Source organism: Sciurus carolinensis, chromosome 8 (assembly GCF_902686445.1).
Source record: "Sciurus carolinensis chromosome 8, mSciCar1.2, whole genome shotgun sequence".
Lineage (NCBI taxonomy): Eukaryota > Metazoa > Chordata > Mammalia > Rodentia > Sciuridae > Sciurus > Sciurus carolinensis.
In genome coordinates this window covers 93,520,353-93,540,730 of record NC_062220.1, presented here as the reverse complement: position 1 = coordinate 93,540,730, position 20,378 = coordinate 93,520,353, and the positions used below count along the sequence as shown (strand labels likewise).

At 42.3% G+C, this 20,378-nt stretch overlaps 1 protein-coding gene across 3 annotated transcripts in view; it reads left to right on the top strand.

The window, feature by feature from the left end:
• The first annotated feature begins 10,992 nt into the window (after positions 1-10,992).
• Dpy19l1 (dpy-19 like C-mannosyltransferase 1) overlaps positions 10,993-20,378 on the top strand; it is a 118,778-nt gene continuing 109,392 nt past the window's right edge. For 2 of the 3 annotated variants that reach the window (XM_047561134.1, XM_047561133.1), the window contains exon 1: positions 10,994-11,753. In XM_047561134.1, the coding sequence (XP_047417090.1) occupies positions 11,456-11,753 (298 nt within the window). In that variant the 5' untranslated portion in view covers positions 10,994-11,455. Of the gene's footprint in view, positions 11,754-20,378 lie in introns of all 3 variants that reach the window. The other variant, XM_047561135.1, reaches the window with a different exon arrangement.

Below are 20,378 nucleotides of genomic sequence, written 5' to 3'. Positions count from 1 at the left end.
CCTTGTGTAGACCGTGGTCAGGTCCCACAAGAATGGATTGTTATAAGAGTAAGCCAAGCCAAGTGTGGTGACACATGCTTGTAATCCCAGATACTCAGGAGGCTGAGGTAAGTTCAAGACCAGCCTGGGAAGGAAACTTAGTGAGGCTCTATCTCAAAATGAAATTTAAAAAGGGCTGGGGATTTAGTTCAGGGGTAAAGCACCCCTGGGTTCCATCCCTAGTACCACAAAAGAAGGAAGAGGAAGAAGAAGAGGAAGAGGAGGGGGAGGAGGGAGAGGAGGAAGAGAGGAGAGGAGCAAGCTTGGTCACTGAATCTGTCTTGTTCCTTGTCTCGCCATGTGACTGCTCTCTCCCTCTTATACACACTCCCACCATGATGTCACCCACCATGTTATAATGTAGCCAGACGGCTCATACTAGAGATCGAATGGATGGCATAACCACATTTCGGACTTTCAGCCTCCAGCACTGTGAGTTAAATGAACCTTTTTGCTTTGCAAAGTATCAAGCCTCAGGTATTTTGTTATAGTAACAGAAAATGGACAAATAAACCTTGTTATCCCACTAGCTTTTCCTTTAACTCTATAAACATTGTGTGAAAGATAATTAAGTATGTGTTAACATCCATCATATTATAAGGAATAAGAAAGAGATCATTTTTTTTTTCTTAAAGCTGTAGGTCTTAGCCTCACCATTTGGCAGAATCATCCGAGAAAACTTCTAAAAGCTACAGACACTCTCCCTGTCTGGGTTTATTGGTCTGGAGAGATGTCTGGGCACTGGCATTTCTTACACCCTCTCAGATAATTTTAATGTTGTCAAAGCTTCAAGGATGAGAACTGGCAGAACTGTGGGTATCCCTTGAGCAGCTGGAGATACCTTCCTTCAAGTTCCAAGAAAAGAGTCAGGTGATCTCAATGATGCTGGCAACTCTGAAATATTCTAACTCAACAGATCCCAAAATAATATGTCTGTAACATTTTATAGATAGTACATGTCCTATTGTTATCTACTTCATTTTCTTGGCAGTTTTTCAAGACCTATTTCCAAAAGCCATCTTAAACGACTAAAGAAGAATTACTATAGACATTCAATAGCTATTCCTCCAAAATAAGACTCCAGTAAAGATGGAAGAAAGGTAAACTTTGTGAAAATGTACCTCTTTTGTTTTTTCCTGATTTCTATAGAGAAAATGTGATTACTGAAAGTGTGTCTCACCAATGTATGGATCATTAAACATTAATAATGGAGAGATTTGAGAAAATACTTATGTATCCTCAAAAAAAAAATGCAAAACAGACATAAACAGAAGTAAAACAAGAACAACATTTCTTAACCTACTGGGGAATGGGATCTCCAACAGTCAGGACTGATTACTTTGGAGTAAATGAGATTTAAACAGCCTTCCAGGCCAGCACTTGTCAAGGTGGGACAGGAACCTGGTGCATCACAATTCCCTGGCCAGACATACAGACTAAGGCCCTACTCCAATTTCCCCCTCTTTAGGGACAGGGGCTGATCATCTGCATTTTAAGCAAACTCCCTAAGGATTTTACTTTACTTTTTTCAGCAGATGTGCCATCTTTAAACTAAAGCTATCCTGAAATACCACTAAACACAGTAGTGCAGCTGGAGCTTCCTCAGTTGCAGCCAAGGAGTGATGGAGCAGGGTCAGCAGGTGGCCTGTCCTGGGCTTCAGAGAATCTTCCCTGAGGCCCGACACCCAACTGCATAAAGGACTGCAGTGTTACATCTGCCTCCAGCTTCCAAGGAGCTGCTGGTCTGCTAATTTGTCCCCTTCCTACTTTCTCTCCATCTTCTCTCCATTTTCTGGACCACTGGGTTAAGTCTCCCTGTTGTCTCACCACACCTTCATACTCTTTCTCCCTCAACCAACTTATTCACTCAATGACTTTTGCAGTGCATGTATTTGTCAAAAATAATGACCAAAGAAAAGAAATTTAGAACATATAAGGTTGCAGTAAGGCAAACTAACTTTTTAAAAATATTTGCATTTAACTCACCAAATTGTAAAAATTTAACTTTCCAATATTTTCATTTCACTGTCCATTGAGTGTGACTGGGTTTGGTTTCAAAGATGTCCAAACATTGCTTGATAGTTCAGGGTTGCTATTGAGGGCCATCTTGTATTACAGAGTTCTCTGTTACATCTGGTAACTCACATCAGATTCTCCATGCAAGTCTGATTGCCATGAAGAAAAATTATTGCAGATTAAAGCTTTGAAGCTGATAACAAAAAAATTGGGTGTACCACATAGGTAACTTCTTAAAAAGCTAATCGTGTTTATTTCATCATGGGAGATGAGGAAAGGTGAGCAGACAAGTCTCTGTGTGGTTTTCCATGCTGTGCTAAGCTGCCAAAGGAAATGTAGATTTGTCAATGTGGGCTTTCCCACAAGACTGCTTTAGATATGAGTGTGACTAACCTCAGATTTCACAAAGCAAGATGTTGGCATTAGGACCAACCTCTGGGTGGGATTATTATGCATCTCTTCAGGGGATTCTAGAGTGCAACTTAACTCTCTTTGACTTTTACACTCTGAACAAATGAGAATTGAGAAAGGCTCAGAGTCAAGAAGATCACTGGCCCTAAATTGTCATTAGCATCATCATGCCCATCCCTAATTAACTCCATCCAGAGGTGGAAACCGCTAAACCATGGGTAAAAGTGCATAGAATGTGCAGTTAGGGAACCAGTGATGGAATTTTGAGCTGTGTGCTCAGTTAATGCCACTTCTTACTTCTTTGTCTACTGTCCCAACAAACAAATTGTTCTCAGAAAGGATTGTGATATGTTCTTTCTTTTCTTCTGTCCCTCATTCCTTTAATATCTTAGGGTCAATGGCAACTGGATTTCAATTCTTCCTGAGGCTACAGAGTCCATATACCGCATTACTCCCAAAGCTGTTAGGAACCTAGTATGATACACACTGCTTTACAGCAAGATCAAGGCTAGTGCATGATTTCATCGCACTTTGTACTTCAGGTCTTAAAATGCAACCTTGTCTCCCCTAGACATAATATCCATGATCCAGGTGCAAAAGTCAGCTTCTGGAAACCACGTTAGTTTTCTCTGGAAAGACATAAACATAGTCCTTACTGTTACTCCTCTCTAATCTGTGGCCAGCTATAAAACAGATATTGTAGCAACAACATTGAGCTTCTTGGTGGGCAAAAGAAGGGAGCTCCTTCACTCAAGCCCTGCTAAGCATTGTATACTGCTTATGGCAATGACTCATCTGCTGTTATTCCCTTAAGTTTAGTTTCCTGAGAATGAAACAAGATTCCTGGCATGAATTTAGGTGGACTGAACTAATATCTGTTTCATAAGTAAAACAACTGAATCTTCTAAATCATTTAGTTTTTAAGTATTCCTGCAAGGTTGTCTATAAATAGTAACAGTCTTGAAATGTATAATGAATACTTTGGAAGGTTAGACTTAAACCAATCTCTATCCTAATTATTAGCAATCCTTATTAGTGTTTTGTCATGTAAGATTTGGTTCACTTATCTATTTAAAAAATGTATTATATATTGTTAGCTGTTTGTTATTGTTATGGTTTAGATGTGAAGTATCCCCAAAAGCTCATGTGTGAGACAATGAAAGAAAGTTTAAAGGTGAAATGTTTAGGTCATGAGACAACCTAATCAGTGCATTAATCAGCTGATAGGGATTAACTGAATGGTAACTGAAGGTGGGTAGGCTGTGGCTGGAGGAGCTGGATCACTGGGGACGTGCCTTTGGGGTATAAATTTTCTATCTGGCGAGTCGGCTGTCTCTGTCTGCTTCCTGATGGTCGTGTCCTGAGTTGTCCTCCTTCACGCCCTTCTGCCCTGATGTTCTGCCTCACCTCCCACCCAGAGCAACAAATCAGCATCTATGGATTAAGATGTCTGAAACTGTGAGCCTGGAATAAACTTTTCCTCCTCTAAAATTGTCAGTTCTCTTTTGGTCACAGTGGTGAAAAGCTGACTAAAATAGGTATTAGAACAAATACCTGAGATAATCAGCTCATAAAGAGAAAAGGTTTAATTTGATTGACAGTTTTGGAGGTTTCAGTTCATAGTTAGCCCTGTGGCTTTTTATGGAAGGAGTATGTAGCAGAGCAAAACAGCTCACCTCAAGGCTGGGAAGTGACAAGCATGTTAGAAAAAGCTTTCTGGAAGACTGGAAGCATGAGAAGATACAAGGAGACCAGTCAGGAGGTGCTGCTGGGGGCCATGATGCTGGATTATGGCAGTGAGGATGGAAATCAATGAGAGATATTTCTAAGACAGGATCACCAGGATTCTGTGATTGGTTAGTTGTAGGAAAAAACAGAGAAGGAACAAAAATGACTTCATGGATAAGCAAATGCGAAAATGGTGGTGATATTTAGTTAGATAAAGAGACTGGAGAAGAAGGAGGATGCTCCAAAAAGACTTCTCAGTGAAAAATCCAATATGTGGCTGGGTATATGGGCCTGAGGCTAGGAAGGAGAGCTCAAGACACAGATTTAGAAATGTGCAACAGAAAGACAACCATGGGATTTCCCAGGGAACATGTGTGAAGTAAAAAAGAGGCTTATCTTTGAAGTCTAGGGGACATCAACATTTGTAAACAAGAAGTGCCCTCAAGGGAGACTGGCAGAGAGCAAACAAAGGGATCACAAACCACAAAAGTGTGTGGGTCAGAGGAACCAAAGGAAATGAGTGGTTGAATGGAAGATAGTTAAACACTAGCTAAACACCTTGAAACATGGAGGTCATTCGTGATCTTGACTACAGTAGTTTTGTGGAGTATGACTGCAGATGACTGACTTCCACGAACCTGGGGTGAATGGAAAGTGAGAAAGCAGAGATAGCAGGTATAAGGAATTCTGACAAGAATGTCTATGAATGAAGGAAGAAGAAAGAGAAAGAGAGTGGTTGTCTTGGGAAAATGTTGGTTTGGAGGAGGGTTCTAGTGAAGATAGGACTCATTTAGACATGTGTAAGACTTGAAGTCAGTCAGAAGAGTGGAAAGATGAGCAAGCAATTATTTGGTAGAGCGAGGCACCAGAATGGTATGCTTGGTATGGGATAGCCTCTGGAAGAGAGGTTGGTTGTGTATGGACCAGGGGTTCCTCCTTACAAAGGGCGGGAAGGAGAATCATGTGTGAGTCTGTGGAATGTGGAAGCCATCAGAATGGTATCCAGTTGCTCCATGTAGTGGGAGAAAAGGTCATCTTCCCGAAGTGATAGGGTTGGTGGCAAGGTGCAGGTTTAAGAGTCCAGCAGACATTTGCTATTTCTGCTCTGGAGAAAGGGGCCAGGAGAATGAGGAATGAAGGATTTAGGATCTATTTGCTGATGGGAACTAAGAATCCATAGGGGTTTCTGCCTTCCAAGTTATGGGATCTCTCCAGCACTCCTCAGCTGTGTGGGTATAGATCTGATGTTAGACAGTGAAATTCTGCCATGTGGGTGAGATGGAAGGAATATGCAGAAGAGGCAGGTGGAATCCTGGCAGAGAGAGTTTCACTGATGGGCCCTGTCATTGACACGAGTTGCAGTGATGGGTCTTGCCAAACAGATTGGGAGGACACTAGATACTGAGCTGTCAGAATTTTAAAACTCAGAGGTAAAGCCAGATGGAGGTAATGACAAGTTGTTGAATGAGACCATCCAAGTGCGTAGATGTCGTGGTTTAAGTGTGTATGCCCCTGGGCATGAGAATGGCAAGGAGCTGAGAGGCCCTGTGCTGCCTTTGTAGGAACCTGGAGATGGGGATGGGGGTGAACCGTACCAGGGAAGAAGAGAATGATGGGTAGTCTGTAAGGGCACCATCAATAGAGTAGATATGCCAAGGAATTCAGGGGAGCTTTCCAGGAGGCAGAAAGGAGTTGTGGGAAAGGAGAGGGCTGGAGTTGTGGGAGAATGAACCTGTCACACGAGCGTCCTCTGGACATACTCAAGAGGAAGAGCCATGGAGAGAGCTAAGAGTAACAGGAACAGATTGGAAGCTTCAGGAGAACACCAAGGAAAGGATAGGCAGAGAGAATTGGCTAGCAGGTGGGAGAATAAATCATACCATACATCTAGGTACTTATTCTAGTTACTGGGGATAGACCCCATGATTGGTCATATGATACATAAGTGAATTGGTTCTAAATCTTGTGTCTGGGGCAGGTAAAAGAAAGGCTCAGGTTTCTGAAAAGGAGTTAGTAGAGACATGCTGGATGTAAGCAAATTCATACGTGTAAGCAAGTTCTTGAATGCAAGCAAGGTGGATTCTTGGTTCCTAGTATTACTAAGGCCACTCTCAGGTTGGGTGGAGCTCAGCACTTTTAGAGGAGAAATCTGCTCAATCTAAATAGATTTGAGGAGCTTTGAAAACCAGGTCACATGAGATAGGGCACTCTGGCATTTAACATTCCACTCATTTCTTAACTCATTTTTCACTCCGTAACTCATTCCTTTTTTTTTTTTTTTTTTTTTTTTTTTAATTTGGGGTTGAACCCAGAGATGCTTTACTGCTAAGGCACATTCCCAGTCCTTCTTGTTTTCTATTTTGAGATAGGGATCACCAAGTTGCTTAGGGCCTCACTAAGTTGCTGAGGCTGGCCTCAAACTTGGGATCCTCCTGCCTCAGCCTCTCAAGTTGCAGGGATTACAGGTATGCATCACCTTACCCTATAGTAACCCATTTCCATATTTCTCAAATTTATGTTAGTTATTTCTTCCCTTTATCATTTCAAAAAGGATTTAAGATGTTCATATTAGCGCAAACTATGTGTCGTATACTAAGATTTTCAGAAATATATTGTTCCCCATTATGCCTTTTCCATATTCCCTTTCATTCAAATAAAATCTAGACCAAATTTTACTTCCTCCCTGAAAACTCAAGTCAGTCACCATCTCTTCTCTTTGGAATTCTTTTAGTACTTATGCTCTGAATCACATATTTTGCTATATTACTATATTTTGTTCTTGCTTACTGTGCCTCTCCAAATGAACTGTAAACCTTCTGGGGATGGAGGAGTCAGCATGTGAATTTTTTTGGGAGAGGGTACTGGAGATTGAACTCAGAAGCACTCCACCACTGAGCCACATCCCCAGCTCTCTTTTGTATTTTATTTAGAAACAAGATCTCACTGAGTTGATTAGCACCTCGGTGAATTGCTGAGACTGGCTTTGAACTCTTGTAATCCCTGCCTCAACCTCCTGAGCTATTGGGATTACAGTCATGCGCCACCACAACTGGTTAGTATATGAATTTTAAATGTCTCTAATACCTGCCAAGGCACTATGGACATAAGACCTTGGTTACGGGGATTCCACTTTGACAGTCATGCCCCTCTGCGACAGAGTGGTTCTTGATGATACACTATAACTAGGACTAATAATGAACTCTGAGTTTCTCAGGAACATTCACTGGAGCATGAACAGTTTAAATTACAAGGTCAGCTACTAAGAAAGACAGAAGATAAAGTTTGAAGAGCAATAAGGTAGCAATTTACATTTGTTCTCACCAGACTATAGGAATACATTATTACAAACACATTGACAAGTTAATGGTGGAGCTTTGTTGAAAGTTGAGTGTTACACAGATACACTTCGTTGTACCCATTTTAGGTTTCTAGGAAGTGTGCTGGGATTATGCAAGTTCCACCCTTGGTAGAACCAACTGCTGAGCCACACAACTGTCAGAAGGTAAGAGTTTAGCACTAGAACTCTTCTCCAAAACAGGTACCAAATGACCTAGTTTAAGGTATAAAGAAATAAATGCTACAGATTTGTCATTTGTTACTCTATGGGTAGGAGAGCAAGTGAGAGGAAAAAGGGAGCATTTGGAAGTTCCAAATAGGGTTTTTTAAAATGCCATTATGAAAAAATAAAGGAGACTGGTTTGCAACATAGTATTCCCTTGATCAAATTTACTCTTTCCATTGCCCATCTGATGTTTTGATGGTTCCTACACTTTAATATCTCTAAAACTTTATTTTCTGCACACACTTGTCTTCCTTTATAATTTTATGTTCTTCATATTCATTTTAAGTTTACTTCATCTTTATAATTTCCTCCATCTCCATTCCTGAAGTTGAACATTTTTTAAACAAATAAAATCTTTTGTTTCGGTACTCAAAAGTTTAGCTTGTAGTGAGAAAGCATCCTCCTTTATCCGGAGGGAGGCATGAGGAGATACATTTTTGTCTAGGCTTAATGACTCATGAAATTTTGTAAGTGCAAGGGGTAGGCAGGGAATAATTCAGGGGGGACTCGATGGCTCAGAGAAGCTTGAAGCCCAGGGATAGCAGGACTGGTCCCAAGATTGCAGGGCTGTGCTTGATCACCTGCCCTCTGCTCCTCTCATTCTTTGGCCCACAGTCCATCCTGGATTGCAGTCTTGGACTCTAGGAGGACACAGAGCTTGCCATCTTCCTTGTAGATCATCCACTGCTTCAAACACTTACCAAGCAATTACTTCGATTTAGACAATTACTTTGAACATTCATGAAGCAATAACTTTGATGGATGTAATTGTTACTTTGCATAGCCTTATTTAACTCTTGTAAATCTGTGAAGTAGATGTTTATATTACTCCCATTGCAGGGATGAGGAAACTCAGATTCAAAAAGTTAGAGTACCCTGGTGTTATGGTTTGATGCGAAGCATCCTCCAAAAGCTCACATGTGAGATGATGCAGGAAGGATCAGAGGAGAAATGAATAGGTTGTAAGAGTCTTAACACAATCAGTGAATTAACCCCGATGGGATTAACTGAAGTGGTAGGGCGTGGCTGGAAGGGGTGGGAATTGGGGTGTGTCTATGGGTTACATATTTTGTATCTGGAGAGTGGAGACTTCTCTACTTCCCTCTGCCACCCTATCCTGCCATGATGTTCAGCCTTACCTCTAGCCCTGAGGAATGGAGCCAGCCTTCTTTGGACTAGCCCTCAAATAAACCTTTACTCCTTTATAGTTGTGCTGGTGGGGTCCTTTAGTTGCAGCAGCAGAAAAGCTGACTAAAACACCTGGCTGTAGATACAGGGCAGGTAAAGGTAGAACATGGGGTACAGGGGGATAGAACATGGCCTAAAGTGACTTAAACAAAAAAACAAACACAAATGAAACAAAACAAAACACCAAAACCTTTTATTGCCCCTTTCTGGGATTGTCCAGATGGTTGCCAAGCCAAGAAGTGGAAGTGATAAAAACTGTTTTTTAAGTGGTCCTTTTTCAATGTAATTGAATAAACTTTTATAGCCGGCTCTGGGCTTGGCTCTGAGGGACAAGTGAAGATGAAGAGAAAAGACTGGGCATATTCCAGAAATTCAGGATCTTGGGCAGAACAGGGCTAGAGCTAAGTAACTTTCAGGTTTATGATCATTTCATTATGTTGTCTCCTGCATTTGTGCATGAATTTATTCATTGAACAGCATTTTCTCTGGTAAAATGGTAAAACTTAAAAGGAAGCAAGTCCTAAATTCATATATAAGAGAGAGACACGCAATCCAATATTGTAGTTCAAATGTTAAGCCCTTTCTTTACTCATGTGTCTTTCTAATCATTAAAATATCAAGCACCAAATTATATTATTATCTTGAATAGACATTATTTTTTAACCTGATGAAAAATAAATTCAGCATTAATCTCAGAGGAAACGCTGAATTCAATTGACACATTATTTTAGAATCCATGCCTTTTGCATCTTTCATTTTTTTAAAAACCAGTATCTAAAAATAGTTACTCCTTGCTTCAATAGATATCTAAACATCAAAATTCACAAACTATACGAAGTATGAGGAATTAATTAGTGTGGCAAAAGTCTTTCCTTTTACAAAAGAACCCACTGCCCTTTTTAAAAGTGTTAACAGTGAATGAACACAAATATTAAAATAATCACTAGGCAAAGAAATATAGGAAGAGAACTTACAGACAAGTGAAGGCCCTGGAAAAACAATCGAGATAAGTGGAATGATGTGACTTGATAAAAAAAAAAAAAAAAAAAAAAAAATTTTTTTTGGTACCAGGGACTTAACTCCGGGTGTTTAACCACTGAGCCACATCCCCAGCACCATTCCCCACCACCTTTTGAGACAGGGCCTCACTAAGTTGCTGAGGCTGGTTATGAACTTGAGATCCTCCGGCCTCAGCCTCCTGAGCGACTGGGATTATAGGCATGGGCCACCGCATCAGGCTTACAGAATTAGTTCTTAGAACTTTTTAGAAAAAGGTCGGGGGGCATAGCAAGGAAAAGATTCTCTACGTTGTGATACATGAGACTTTGGGTCTTTGTGCAAATACTGGCGGGACGAAGGGAAAGAGGGTCAACAGGAATCGAATCTGCCAGGTTTTCGGCATTCTCCTGCTATGGAAATGAAAAACGGTTTTCCGAGTACAGTCTTCCCATCTTATCAATACATACACATTTTTCTGCTTCCTTTCTATTAAGACAAGGCTACCGCAGATGAAACTAACAACATAACTTGTTGATAATCTTTCCTGCTTGGGCCGCTGTTCCATTTTAAGACTTCATCTTGAGCTCCTAGCCTGGTTTTCAGTTTACGCTTATATCTCAACCCTTGTGGACTCCCCACGAGATACTCCGTTGCTCTCAAAAATCGGGTCGTGCTCGTTCCTTCGCAACCGTGAAGAGGAAGCTGCACTTGACAGCGTTCTGAGTGGTGAGGCCACATTGAGTGGAGTAAATGGCGATTGTGGCTTGATTTTTATTCACAAGCCTAACAGCTGACCCACGAAGCTCCCAGAGCGCACGCACAGCGCCCCTCCGTGGCGGTTTCGGGCGCCTTTCCCGCTGTCCGGCCACCCGGCGTCCGCCCTGCCCCGCTGCCTTCGCGCCGCATCGGACGCGCGATCTCCGCGGGGCTCCACGACAGCCTTCATCCGCTCCAAAACTTCGACCGGCGACACCGCCTCCAGAAGGCTCTTCCTTCTTCTCCGCCTCTCCCAGAAGGGCGGGGCGGCCGTTTCCGGAAGGGGGTCCGCGCCCCAGCCGCGGCCGAGTCCCGAGCAGGCTGAGAGGAGGGCGAGGGTCCCGAGGCGGCCTCAGGGTCGGACCCCGCCCGCGCCGGAAGTTCGCGCGTGCGCGCTGGCCAGCAGGATCGCGCGTCCGGCGCGGAGGGGCGGAGGGGGCGGGGCCTCGCTGCTCGCAGTGTGTCCCCGCCCCCGCCCCCCGGCGTTCTGCGGTCGCCGTGACAACCGGAGCGGCGGCAACGGCGGCAGGCGCCTGAGTCCGGCGCCGCCTCCCGGCCGCACAGCCAAGCAGGCAGCCGCCGCCCGGCCTTCGTGCTCTCTCCGCCTCCCAGCCCGCGGGGAGGGACGGGCCCGCCCTCCGCCCGCCCGCCGCCCGCCCGCCAGCCAGAGAGTGAGCGGCGCCGGCCGCCCAGCCAGCCCGTGGTTCCTCGGCCGCCGTCCGGGCGCGCGCAGCGAGCGAGCGCGACTATGCCAAGATGGTCCTGCAGGCGCGGAATAAGCACCGGGAGGCGGCTCCCAAGCCGCCCCAGCCTCCCCGCGCCTCGCAGTCGCCGCTAAGGGGGACTCCCGAGGTCGGCGCCGGGGAGCCGGGACCCGAGCGCGCGTCGCCGTCCCCAGGGCGCAAGGGCGCTGCGGGCAGGAAGGGGCCCCGCGCCGAGTCCGCCGTGCCGCCCTCCGGGGTTGGCCTCGGGGGGCGCCTGGTGGCCGGGCTGCGCGGGGCGCTGGGCCTGCGGCGCGCGGGGCGCGGCCGGACCTGGACCACGCTTCTGCTAGGTGAGCAGCCCCAAGCGCGCGAGCGCTGGCGGGACGCGGAACTTTGAGGCATGGCCCGTCTCTTTCCTCCTCTCTTCTCTCCTCCCCTCCCCTCCATTCCCTTTCCTCTTGTTTCCGCCGCCGGACCCGGTCGGCTGGTCCGCGCCAGTTTTGAGCTCTCCGACTTCTTTCCTGGGACGTTCCTACCTCCTCCTCTCCAGTTCCCGGGGCTTCGCTCTCAGCGCACGGTTCCCACCGCTGTCTGGGCTTTAAAAAAATGGCTCCGAGATCAACAGCTGCCCGGCCTGGCCGCAAACGGACAGGTCTGCGCTAACTAGACTTGATCGCTGCTGATTGGTGCGACCGTCCGCCTTCCCGTTATTTTGGCCCCTGACCGCGAGGATGATTTGCTTTGGGTGGGAGCGATTCAGTAGAGATCGAAGCAAACGCACGATGCCTGTCCTAGAAAGTTGCCAAACTTATTATTAATTTTAGCGTGCTGTTTTCTTCTTAGCCGCAAACACCGCTGGTGGCACTTTATTTGTGATTCCCCTGTGCACGTCACTTTCCAGGTTGTGTTGTCTTTTGGGTGCCAGAGCCTTAACCTTCCCTGTTGGCTTGGGGACATTTGGTGAAGAGAGCTTCTCTACCATCCCTCTGCCGTACACCAAATGGATAATGTATGATGTGATGAAAAGAAAGTTGAAACATTTCACATATTGTGAACGGACAGACTTAAGGTTTCCTTTGTTCCCTGATTGACATTACAAAAAGGCAAGTTATAGCAATTTGGAAAATAGGCCTAATTTTTCCAAGTCAACCAGTGAAATGCAGTAACACTGCCTTTTCCTTATATTGCCATAATGGGTTTTTATTGAATTATTTAATTTACTGGTTATCTTGTTATCTATCAAAATTCCGTTCCTGATCAAAAGTTTCCTTAGCATAGAGTTTGGGATTCTGAATAGTCTGACAAATAGAACACAGGAAAATCGGCTTCCAGTGAGATCACAGGCACCACTAGAAACCAGTCAATCATAAAAAGCCAGTCATCATCACTATGTGCATTTTAATGGGCCCAGGGAGGTTGGTATTGTTATTTGGGTACTTTTTTAAAAATTGTAGATTGAAGAGTATAAAAATTCAGTATTTGCAGGACGCCCTCCTCTACCCCCCCCTCCCCCCGATTTTTTTCCAGTAGCGAACTTGAAAACCTGGCCAGTGTGCAGGTTAAGTTCACCTTGGGGAGGCAGCATGATACAGAGGATGAGACAGACCTTCAGAGCCAGTGCACATCAGTTCAGTTTGGTTTAAGTCTGAAGTTACTTCCTTTGCAAGCCTTTCTTTTTTTGCTATGTGGAATTATCACATGCCCTACTTACTCCACAGGGATCCTGAGGAGCAAAACTAAAAGGGGTGGGTGAAGCATGGGAAAGTACTTTGTTTCTAAAGCAGTTAATAAATTTTAGTTTCTATTTTAAAAGCAAATGCATAATACTGTTTGGAGATCTCATGGCAGAATAAAGTTGCACTTTTCTTGAATGACTAGTATAAACAGCAACCACTTTGTAGTAAAATGTGGAATGGCATTGGTTCTTTAGGGAATGGTAATAAGAAAAAGAAAATCCTTGGAATAATTACATAATACCTATTGTTATTTTTTGCATATTTTATTTTCTTGTAATTGTATTTTCTTTGAATCTTCTTATATTGAATGACATATTTGGATTTAGTAATGTTCATACTGAAATAAGATTTTGTATCAATGTAACAGTGTGGCGCTTTGCTTGACTTTCCCTTTGGGCATTGGAAGGAGGAGGTGTAGTGAAAGTGAGAGACCATATTCTTGGGTGTTAACCCTTTTCTGCTGTCATCAGATGTATTTAGGTTGGATGAACAAACTCTGGTCTAGAGATTTTCTTTCCTTGCTGACCATCTGCTATGAGGCCATATGGCACCTTTGAGGATGGTTTTGCTGAATGATTGAACCTGAGGTTCTTGGTTCATTCTCTGGCCCTGTACCCTCATAGACTGATTTTAAATCTAATCTTTCCCTACTGTCATGTCTTGCCAAAGCATCAGAAAACCTTAGATCCTGCAGAGAGAAGCAGTTTAGACATATATGAAAACTGCCTCAGTCTTCTTGCCTTTTTTCCCTCCCAGAATGAATGTTGAGCTGACACTGAATAGTATTTGAGAATGAAACTTTAAAATAGCTCTTTGGTCTTCTGTAGTGAAAGGCATTGCTTGTTCTTCTGTTCTTCAAGAGTTAATTTGAAGGTGATCAAGTAAACAACTAAATATTAAGCTATGACAAAAATGGGTTCTCTTTAGAAGAAGAAATGGGAGCTTTATGATAGAAGGATAGATTTTTAAGAGATAGAAGTTGGCTAAGGTTCTTTTCCATATGTGCTAGGCACTGGTGAGTCATTTACTTAGGTGACCCTTTCCATTGTTAGGGAGTGTTAAGCATTATTTAAGAATCTGTTTTAATATATTTTTCTTTTATTTGGACATTATTTACTACTTATTTAATGGTAACAGTTGTAAAGAGGGGTTCTTGAAATGTTTGTTTTTAGTTTTTTACCTAAGAGCTTCTCCTTATAAGCAGAGAAGGCAGTGGTGTAGAAAAAACATTGACAATGTTTCTCAGACTTTTTTGACCACAGCCCACTGTAAACAATAGTTAAGTCTGCTTACACCTCTGAAAATGCAACCCAGTACATAGATGTGTGTGACTATCAGTCTGTTTATATGTGTCCGTGAGTGGTCTGCTTGGAAACATTTAATGAACTATTTTTATGAGTATGAGCATATTTAAGACCAGTAGGGTAGAGGAGGGAGATGGGGGGGGTGTATGGGTTAGGGGAGGAAAAGGGGAGGTCCTGGGAAATAAAATTGATCAAATAATGTTATGTGTATGTACAAATATACCACATTGAATTCCACTATGATGTATAATCGTAATGTACCAATTAAAAACAAAAGTATGAGCAGGTTTAAGGACACCATAAAGGATATTAAGGCACCCAGGGACTGTCAACGATGGGAACGTGGAATCATCTTCCAACCTGAAGGGGAAGTGGGTCTTCTTCAGGAGCTGTACCAGTGAAAGCTGTGTTGTGGGAGCAAGGTCACCAAGAAGACCTGTCCAAACAATCTGCTCCCACACGCTGGTCTCCCAGAGTGCCGTTTATTGGCAGAAACTCCATAGTATGAGCTTTCTGTGATTGGGAACAGAGCAGAGAAGGGAGGAGAATGAAGACTAACCAGCAGTGCGCACATATTAAAAACACAAGTTCCATGTAACAATGTTGACCCTATATCATGCTGTATACCCTGATTTTTTATTCTTAAAAAAAAATGCTGTTTATAAACCATTAAAATGATTTCATGATCCATTGTTATGACCCATGGTTTGAGACACTGCCTTCCAAGAACTTTTATTTATTTATTTATTTATTTTATGATCCTATGCCTGTTTAAACTAAATGGGTGCCTGAGCAAAGGGTCTAACTTTCTGAGCTTTGGTTTGTGCAGAGGTAAAATGAGAGACCTGCACTAGAGCCGTGATTTTTCAATCTTAGCTATACACTAAATAAAGCACCTGGAAACTTTAAAATGTCCTGATAAGTCAAGCCATGCTCACCAAATCACTTAAAGCTGAATCTGAGGGTTGGGATGTGTTGGTGGACAGAAACATCAATGGTTTTTAAAGTTTAATGCCTTGCCTGTCCTGAAGCAGACTAGCATCACTGAACTGGTGTTCCTATATGGTAGCAATCTGGTAGAACTATGTCAATCCATACCCCTGCTTAGATGGGGGCATGGACAGTCCAGTTGCCATAGTTTCCTCTGATCTCTGTTATTTCCCCCAAACTGACTCTCAGTTGCCATTTGCCATCTGATGAGTCTATGTATTTCTTATACCCACGTCCCTTATTAGAAGGTGGAAGACAGAGGGATAGCTGGAGAGGGCTCCATGTTTCAGGAGTGGAAGTGAAAGATATAGAAGTTAGGCATGCACATGAAGCATGTCTGTGGTTAGGGAGTAAAATAAAATGCCCTTTTAAAAACAAACATAATAAAAAAGGTAACCCAAGTATGGAAAAGATAGATGCTAAAAGTTGTGTTTCCTCCCTCATATCAGTCCTGTTTGACTCATTCACATTACTTGCCTGGTTCCTGTGGTCAAGGGCAACTGCACCTCTGCTCTAACCTAGCTCTTATTGGTAGGACTTTACAATCTCTGCAGTGTGACCTTTTTGGTGGACTGTCTTGATATGAGAGGTTGTCCTATGCATGGCAGGATATTTAAACATCCCTGGCTTCTGCCTACTAGATGCCAGTAGTACCTTCCTAGTGGTGACAAACGAATGTACCCCAGGAGGCAAAATTACCATATTTAGAACCACCGATTTTATTATTCACAACTTTTGACAGTATTGTGCCTTCTTAGGGGTTCAAGGGGCAAGAAACTGGATGAAGGTAGAGAGTTAGGAACTGGGATGGATGGGGTCGTGTGGTGTGATGAAAGCATAGACATTTCAGTACTTACTGACCTACATTTGAATCCTGTTTCTATACACAGAAACTGTTTCTTACTCCCTTAATATTTCTCATTCTTAATTGATTCTTTAAAATGGGGATATAAAAACTTTGTCTGGTTATAGTAAAGAATATAATATACTTAAAATAGACAGTGGGTTCGTTCATATTCACCAATTATTGAATGTCTACTATATCATATGCTAGTTGTTGGGTATAAGATTTACAAGACTCTGTAGCCCCTACCTTTGTGAAATGTACATTCTAGAAAGAGGGGAGGTAAGGGAATGAAGATGATTATTCATTGTACTGAGGGCATGGGAAGAAAAAGATAAGCAACTGAGGTAGGGGCAACAAAACAAGCAAAGCCCAAAGCCAGGAAACATTTTAATTAAGGATTGGAAAGGCCTCTGGGGAAGTGGACTTAAAGGTGAGACTTTTAGGAAGGAAGGATGTTAACTAAAACAGAGAATGAGAGAAGCAGCATTGTGGAAGCAGCAGACAGCAAGTACTAAGAAAGGACAGGCCTTAGCATGTTGAAAGAAAAGAGGGAGGTGGTGCATAGACCAGATCTCAGAAAGGAGCTTGATTTAATTCCTGTAAGGCAGTGGGAAACCATTAAGGGGTGTTGAACAAGAGTGACATGATTACATTTTTAGTTTGAGAAACACACTTGGAAAATGGGTTGAGGCAATATTTGATTACATTAAGCAGAGAGGCCAAAGAGGAGGCTTTTCTGGGGGCCTTGTGGGATTGGTTGGTGCAGACAAAGGTCTGGACCTTTGGAAAGGGAGAGAACTGGGTGGATTTGAGGTATATTTTGGAGGTAGAAGTGATGGGACTTACTGTTGAACTGGTTTTGGTGTAAGGGAAAGGGAGGAGTTATGAATAGATTCTAGATTTTTGGCTACTATAATTGGGGAAATAATGGTAGTATTCACAGAGACAGTAAATATTAGGGGTGTAGATGAGGGGACAGGTTTGAGGAAAAAGAACAAGAATTTTATCTTGGATGTATTTATTTTGGAGAAAATTGTGAGATGTCCAAGGAGAAATGTCAGGTAGGTGGTAGAACATAGAGAGAAGGTACGAATGGAGAGACATAAAATAAGGAGTTTTCAGCCAATCAGTGCTCTTCAAATTTATAGGAATTCATGACTATTCCTGTGAAAAGCATCTTATACTGATAAGGGGCTCTGCGCTGGAGTTTGTTCTTAGAGCTTTAGATTAACTCATTTAACTGTTAACTCAGTAATCACCATGGCATTGTGATTATCATACTTATTTTACCAGAGGGAGATCTGAGGCACAGGTGTTAAGTACCTTGTTCAAGGTCATCAGATCACATTTGTGGAAGGGTTAGGATTTGAAGCCAGGCAGTTTGGCTCCTGAGTTTACTGTACTTCAACTTGTCTAGGGTGAGAATGTAGTAAGGGAAGAAATACATCCCCAGCGTTCAGTTCTGTGAATATTTCATGCTCATAAGTGTTAGCTTTCTTGTTTCTTCCTTTTTCAGAAGGAATAAGGAAAGAGAGATCATACATACAGATTGAGGAATAAGAAGTGGAAAGAGAACCTATTGCAAGTGGCTTAAGGAACAACAAAAGCTGGGGAAACGTGAGACCCAGGGACCACTAGCCATCTTCTTGTGCTTACTTTCAGACAAACACTTGGACACAACTGAGCACTAGCTGCAAGGGTGTGTTTAATACACAGGCATCCTACCAATAATTTCCCCAGGAAGGCCAACAAGTAAGATGAAATTTGAGATTTTTAAAGAATTTCTTAAGACAATTTTTTTTTCCCCTAAAATAGACCTTTGGCTAACACAAAGAATATTTATCATCACCTAAACATATTTTATTATTAAAAAGATGCTCTGAATATGACAATTTCTGAATTTGAGATGCTCATGAGCACTCATAAATAACAAATGTGCTGAGTTTAGTTTGTGTAAATGAAAGGATGTGTTCTCAATTTGTGATTAATTTTTGACCAATGAATGACATCAATACTGAAAGCAGATGAAATTTTAATTATACATATTCATATGTTTGCGTGTTGCTAAAGTTGAACATTTCGAACAATACTGTAAAGTTGTATAAATGTCTTTTAATGAATATGTTAGGCATATGAATGTCTCCTGAAATTTATGTTAACGAGATGCTTACATATCACAGAGACTACAGAAGCTTGAGACTTTATTGTTTGTATGTTTAGTCCTATGTTCTTGTTTTGCTTGTTCATCTTTTGTCATCATCTTCTACGTAAACCATTTGAACAACTCTTTCAGGAATAATCTGCTATTTTTCTTTAGTTACTCTTTTTGATGGTTGTGAACCTTTATGTTGTTGTTTAATTTCATAAAGAAAATCAGTTCTCCAGGGATTACCTTTCATAATTCAATTAAGAATCATTGAATAGGGATACATTTAAAAAGCGGAAGACTTAATTTTCAGAATATATAAAGCTACAACTATTATAGCATATTTTTGTGCTTTAGTATTATTTTTGTATTCTCAGCATTATTGCTATTATTTTTCTTCCCTGAGGGCACTTTTAAGTGAACAGCTTATGTCCCTTCACATTTGTTTGGCATCTTTGCCCATGTTTGACTTCCTCCTAAAGTAGCCAGTTGTTAGGTGTGTTTTCAGCACTGCTACCATCACATGATGAATATTTGGGTGTTATTTTGTAATGTTAGCTTATTATAGCAGTGAATGTTAACATAACTGCATAACTGTTACCAAAACCACTTACCAAAGTTGCAGGGTGGTTCATAGTATCAATCAAAGATGGAGGTGATTTTTATCTATTAGTATGCTGTAGCACCAATAATATCTTTAACACAGTTTATAAATCATTTGACCAATTACTTTTGCAAACTTGCCATCTAGACAGATTTTTAATTTGAGAAGATTGTTGTAATTGAGAAGAGTGAGGATTTATTCATATTTTTATACTAACTCAAATTTGCCCCAAATGGCTACTGCTCTACATTTTCCTAGTTCCTAAAAATAATCACTTTTTTTGGTAATACATACAGCCTTTCAGTGTTACAACCTTTCAGTTTTCTCTGGGTTTTAATACTAATCATAAAGTTCTTATATGATTTGGCATAGTTTTACTGTTTGCTTCTGTGTTTAAAATTTTTTAATAAGACATAATTTTTCACTTTTTTCAGTCCTATACTGGAATAGAACCCAGGGCCTTGAACATGTGAGAAAACATTCTACCACTGAGCTAAATCCTTAGTTCTTTAAAAAATTTTGTTTTGAGACTGGGTCTTGCTGAGTTGCCTAGGCTGGCCTGAACTTGCAATCTTCCTACCTCAGCCTTCCAAATAGCTGGAATTATAGGCAGGTGTCTGCCCATGCACCCAGCCCCTTGTTTTTCACTCTTATCTTTGATGTCCATGGAAATTTCATAAAATTCTAGAATTTAAAGGCTACTGCCTAGAATTTTACTTGCAGGGAAATAAAGTAGGACCAGTTCAGTGGCCCAACATCTTTGTTGAGTTCCCTGTGGTTAGGTTTGGTATTGAAATTAAGATCTGTTGCCTTCTTTGATCACATCTGTTGAACTGTAGATTTCAGATCTAAAGGCTTAGGCAACAAAGGTGCATTAATGGAAAGATGACCTCATATGTCATCTTAAGACCTGATAACTCTTAAAAAGAGCACTGCTTAACTTATTTTGGGCATCACTCTGATTTTTTTATCTGTTGGGGACTGTGCCATGTGGACGGCGCCTGATCACATACGTGGTGTGGAGGTTAATTAACATAAGCACACTCAGGTGATTTATCCCTGGCCGTATTCAGTTAAGTCCACACGCACAATGCGTGCACAGGTGTTCCCCAGCGCGCCTGCTGGGGTCTGCTCGTTTTGACCCTTGCCCTGATGGGGCGCTGGCTCCTCCTCTGATCGCAACTGGCGTGGCCCCACCCTCCCCTCCTGGAGGGAATATAAGCGGGCAGTGGGCGGGGGCGCGACAGTAAGGAGCACCAGCAAGCAGAGAAAAGCAGCAGCAGCTAGCAGCAAGAGGCAGAGAGAAGCCACTAGCAGAAAGGAAGAAGAAGAAGCGGCAAGCAGATAG